Below are 5,444 nucleotides of genomic sequence, written 5' to 3' on the forward strand. Positions count from 1 at the left end.
CATATAATAAATAATTTTATTTTAAAAAATGTTCCTAAATCCTGCAATTTTTTCCCTATATATAAATAATTTTGGAAAACATTTTCAACTCGATTATCAAAACCAAATACGAACTTTTACTAATAACTTTTGAACTCATATTTCCCAAAGTTGGCGATCATCTGCAAGTTTTGATCCTCTTTCTTTGGTTTGAAATCACCGATTGAAAATACCGTGTTTTTTTTTTATGTTTTCAATGTCTGAACTCCTTGTCAGTGCGTTAATATCTGTTCTGTTTGAGAAGTTGGACTCTGAATCCTTGATGAGCAAGTTCCTTCCTCTACTGGGCGAGTTGAAGACCAAGTTGACTGCAATCCAAGCTGTGATTCTTGATGCTGCGGAGAAGCAGCTGACGGCCAACATAGCTGTTAAACGTTGGCTGAACAAGCTAACGCATCTGTCATATGACATAGAAGATATACTGAATGATTTGATCGCTGAGTCCATGAGGCGCCGGTTGAAGAAGAATGCCACCAGCACCACTAAAAAGGTATTAAAGCCCATCCCTACATATGTTGGCAACACTATGTATGATCGTAAGATGGTATCTAAGCTACATTTGATTACTCTCGAATTGCAACATCTTTATGAGGAGAGTAATGAGCTGGGTGTGTCTTTGATAGATAAAATAATACCGAATAGGATGAATAGATCATCAGATCAGGAAACTTCATGTGTAGCGTATGAGTCGGAAATTTTTGGCAGAGAAGGAGATAAACAAGTATTGCTCCCGATGCTGTTGGGAAATAATGATCAGAATTATGTCAAGGTGGTTATTGCCATAGTTGGAAAGGGAGGCATAGGCAAAACCACCATGGCGAAGGTTTTGTTCACCGACGACCAAGTGAAAGGTTACTTTGAACCCATGGCGTGGATTCATGTTGGCAATGAACCGAAGAATATGCTTGATATGTACCAGACCCTTTTTCAATCCTTAGATGGGAGCACCAACGAGCCTAATTTCCATGATCTAAATTTACTTCTACCTGCCCTTAACGAAAAACTTACTGCAAAAAGGTTCCTCTTGGTTTTCGATGATGTGTGGAATGTTGACAGCTACATGTGGAAGAACCTACTCCAACACCTTTGTGATGTAGGATTACCAGGAAGTAAAGTTATTGTCACAACCAGGATCACCGAAATCACATATGAGGTGCCATCCGTTGAAGTTTACCCCCTTAAGGGTTTGTCATGTGAAAGTGCACACTGTCTATTTCATCGAGAAGCACTACGTACCCCGTCTCTCAATTCAGATCGAGCTTATAAATATTACGTTGAACGTATCGTGAAGAAATGTGATGGATCTCCTTTGGCTTTGAGAACCCTTGGGCGGCTCTTGTGTACAAATCTTAGAGATAAACATTGGGAGTTTTCGAATTCTGAGATAGAGGATCTGATTAACGATTTTGATCAGATAATTCTCAGAACAAGTTACCAAGATCTCTCTGCTCCTATGAAGCGGATGTTCGCATATTTCTCCTTCTTCCCCCGTGGGTATGTGTTCGATAAGGCTGAACTAGTTCTACTATGGATGGCGGAAGGGTTTTTATGCGAATCAGACGGTGGCAGCAAGTCAATGGAGAGTTTGGGTGATGAGTACTTTGAACATCTCAAGTCCAGGGCATTTTTTCAGCATTCGGCTAATGAGGAAACGCAATATACAATGCCGGATCCGATACATGAGTTGGCCATAAGCATTGCACAAGACTACTTCTTCTTGTTGGATGATGGAAAGAAGGATAGTAATGGTGCTTCAATGAATTTCCATCACTTTTCGTTTATTCGTCAACGATTTGAAGTAAAGTTAGGGCTGCTACAAAACCCTAGACGCTTGAGAACTTTCTTAGCGATGCCTGTCAGGGTAGAGGTAGATGAAGGCCAAAGGTTTTGCTTATCTGACAAGGTTCTTCGTCGATTGCTTCCAAAATTACAGTCCTTAAGGGTGCTAAGTCTGACAGGTTATCCAATCACAAAGATACCAAATTCCATTGGTAGTCTCAAGCATATCAAGTACATCAACTTCTCGCAAACTGACATCAGACGTTTACCAGAACAAGTTTGTGAGCTCTATGAGCTACAGAGCTTGTTACTTTGTGGCTGTAGAAACCTACATAGCTTGCCCAAAAGTTTTGTAAAGTTAAAAAACCTAAGACATCTTGACCTTAGTGATACTCCAAGTCTGAACAAGTTACCCTCAGGGATTGGTGGGTTGACGAATTTGCAAACTCTACCCAAGGTGATTATTGATGAAGCTAATGGCTTCAAAATATCCAACCTTCAATTTCTGAAGCATCTACGAGGCCGGCTATCCATTGAGGGGCTGCATAATGTGAAAGAGGCAAATCAAGCACGCGAAGCTAAGTTGGAACAGAAGAATGGTCTTGATGATCTGGTGCTGGAATGGAGTGAGAACCCTCTGAAAGAGATGCCTCACCCGAGTCTCGATGTCGCTGTTGAACCTCCGAGAGAGAGAACTGAACACGACATACTTGAAATGCTACAGCCTCATAGTGGTTTGAAAACTCTAGAAATTTTGTATTATGGGGGAATGGAGTTTCCTAGGTGGGTTGGGGATCAATCATTTAATCAATTGACACAACTCACGTTACATGGATGTAAGAGGTGTCACTGTTTACCAACACTGGGGCATTTAAAATCACTTAAGAAGTTGTTTGTTGAAAGCATGAATAAGGTAGATACATTAGATAATTATGACTTCCTTGGAAGTAACAATGATCCATTTGCGTCCCTTGAAGTTCTGGGATTTAAAAATATGAGAGGTTGGCACAGTTGGACTTTCAGATATACGGAGGCTTCATTACCTCCTCGTCTTCGTGAGCTTTCTATAATAAATTGCCCAAACCTTATTGTACAGCCGTATCGATCAATACCGTCACTTCCGTTTTTACATATAGAAAGATGTTATTATGTAACTTTAAGAAATATTGTCAGAATGTGTCCACCAATTGTTCGGTTGAGGATAGATAGTGTTTCAAGACTTTCTAAACTAGAAACACCAGTTTTAGAACTTGGGACACTTCAATATCTCTGCATCACAAAGTGCCATGATTTGAGGTGCGTGTGGGGATCAGAATCAGCTACATGCAATATTCTAGTGAATTTACAGAAATTGGAAGTTCGCTCCTGCAAAAATCTGGAATCACTGGGAGCGGAAGACGTTAACTCAGAGATTATCCAGCTGGAATCTGTTACAGATGTGACTCTTTGTAACTGTGAGAGGCTACAGAGTTTCAACTGTCCAAAAAGACTCGAGAGGTTAGTGATCAATAATTGCCGTTCGATTACATCTTTGTCCTTTCCAGCAGTCCCAGCACTGGGTCTGAAGATTCTTGACATTCAGCGTTGTTCCAGTCTGGAAGTGAATTGGCTTTACAAATGGTCTCAACGTACAGTGTTTCCTGTTGCATGTTTTGTTCATATGACAAAATTAATAATCATGGGTTGTGATAACATAGAGTACATCTCTGAGGAAGGTTTTGGTATTCTTCAATCCCTAAGATATCTTGAGCTCATTAGTTGCAAGAGTATGAAGTATTTTCCTCATATGTATTTGCAACGTCTCGAATCTTTGGTTGAGCTATCAGTAACCAATTGTCCACACATGGATAAGTATTTCCCTTGTGGGTTTTGGCCTCCTAATTTAGAAAGCCTAAGAATAGGACGTTTGAAAAAGCCAATGTCACAGTGGGGGATTCAAGATTTCCCCCCCTCACTTGTTAATCTATGCTTACTTGGTGAAAATTCAGGGGTGGTTTCATTTGCAAAGGAAAATGATACGCGTGACGAAATTATTAATTCATCATCATTTCTTCTTCCATCATCTCTGACCTTTCTAAAGATCATCGGATTTAGGCGTTTGGGATCACTTTCAGAAGGCCTGGACCACCTTAAAAGCCTTAAACAACTTGTGATAGAGTCATGTTCGAATGTTGCAGATCTGCCTGAGAAACTGCTCCCTGCATTGACAAGTTTAAAAGTGTCATCCAGCCTGAAACTGCAAGAAAGGTGTCGTGATAAAAGAGGCGACTACCAGGACCGCATCTCTCATATCCCTGAACTTGATGTTTAGTTCACAATGGTACATTCTATCATTTACAGTTTAGAGCATAATCCGTATCTTCTAAAGTAGGATGTGTTTTAATTAAAGTTTCACGTTGTTTGCACTAGGATTTCATGTTTGAATGATTTGTCAAACATAGGAACACTTTATTAAAAAAAACTACTCCTAATATGTTTCTGACTTTTAATCAAGATATACATCAACACACACGTCCGTTACTTATTAGTTCCGTTCTTTCCTATCTTTTCTCTCCGGCATACCACTAAGAAATTAAAAAATATTGCAGTCTTTTCAGTAAGAATTTGTTAGCAGCAGTTCTCGGAATATAAAAAGTAAACCGGTAACTCAAATCGCCACACTATCGATTGCCTGTGGGTGTCGGGGCTCAAATCCAAGACCTTGTGCTATTTGTGACATAGGTGCCCCACGCATTACCATCTGTGCTATTTTAACTGTTTTTATTTGGCTACAGTTTTAAGGTTTTCCTTTTTAAAAGGTTAGTTAGTAGGTACAGGTATTGTTCCATGTCTTTGATTCCATTTCCTCTTCCCGTTATAGTTTGTGCGTGTTCAAAAGCTTTCAGCATATGATTTATCCTACATATTGATGTTTTTAGTATTTGCTTTTGAGTTTTGATGATGAGATACATTTGTACGTATATTAATGATTGTTTTTTTTTCTTCCTATAATCAACTAAATTTTCTGCGGCTATGTTATTGATACCAGAACTGATTACTTCCACAAAAAATCTGCATATGAGAAGAGGATGCACTAATCTATGATGGATCGAGTAGTGGAGTCGATCGGGAAAAAAGTCAAGGTTTATAATCAAGAAGAGGATGCACTAATCTGAATATAATCAAGAAGATCTATATATATATATATATATGAAGCAGTTGATCGAGTAGTGGGTATAGTACGTGCCTCTACTCTTTTCAACTTATGTGAAAAGTCAAATGCAATCATATAGGAAAGTCAAGGTTTGTTTCGATCAATTTCTTGCTTACGTTGTAAATGAAGTTCAAATCAAACAATGAATACTATCCTTTATGCACATGCATACATGTTCCATCAATGAAGCAATTAGTTTGCCCCTTAAAAAAAAAGGGAAGGGGGAAAAAAGCTGAGAGAGCATATATAGATAGGGTGTACCATAAGCAACTTAAAAAGTTAGTAGAGAAGCCTTAATTTGGATACCCCAAAACGGTATCTCGGGACTTGTAGGAGCTCATCTAACGGAATAGCAAGAAAACAACATGGAGCCATGGAGGTTCAGACTAAGACAAAGTATATATTTCACATGGAATAAAAGATATGATTTTGG

The 5,444-nt window shown here is 39.0% G+C and overlaps 1 protein-coding gene across 1 annotated transcript; it reads left to right on the forward strand.

Annotated features, from left to right (window-relative positions):
- Positions 1-235: 235 nt before the first annotated feature.
- On the forward strand, positions 236-4,074 carry LOC122583148 (putative disease resistance RPP13-like protein 1). The gene is made up of 2 exons (XM_043755577.1): positions 236-3,967; positions 4,048-4,074. The coding sequence occupies exons 1-2, from the start codon at positions 236-238 to the stop codon at positions 4,072-4,074; spliced, it is 3,759 nt and encodes a 1,252-aa protein (XP_043611512.1).
- The last annotated feature ends 1,370 nt before the right edge of the window (positions 4,075-5,444 follow it).

The sequence above is a fragment of the Erigeron canadensis genome, chromosome 9 (genome assembly GCF_010389155.1).
Source record: "Erigeron canadensis isolate Cc75 chromosome 9, C_canadensis_v1, whole genome shotgun sequence".
NCBI classification, from domain to species: Eukaryota; Viridiplantae; Streptophyta; class Magnoliopsida; order Asterales; family Asteraceae; genus Erigeron; species Erigeron canadensis.

Excerpts from the sequence above, each read along its gene's own strand:
- LOC122583148 (XM_043755577.1), top strand. The coding sequence starts at position 236 with ATGTCTGAACTCCTTGTCAGTGCGTTAATATCTGTTCTGTTTGAGAAG. Across the intron at positions 3,968-4,047 it reads TTAAAAGCCTTAAACAACTT|CCTGAAACTGCAAGAAAGGT; the intron begins GTGATAGAGTCA and ends AGTGTCATCCAG.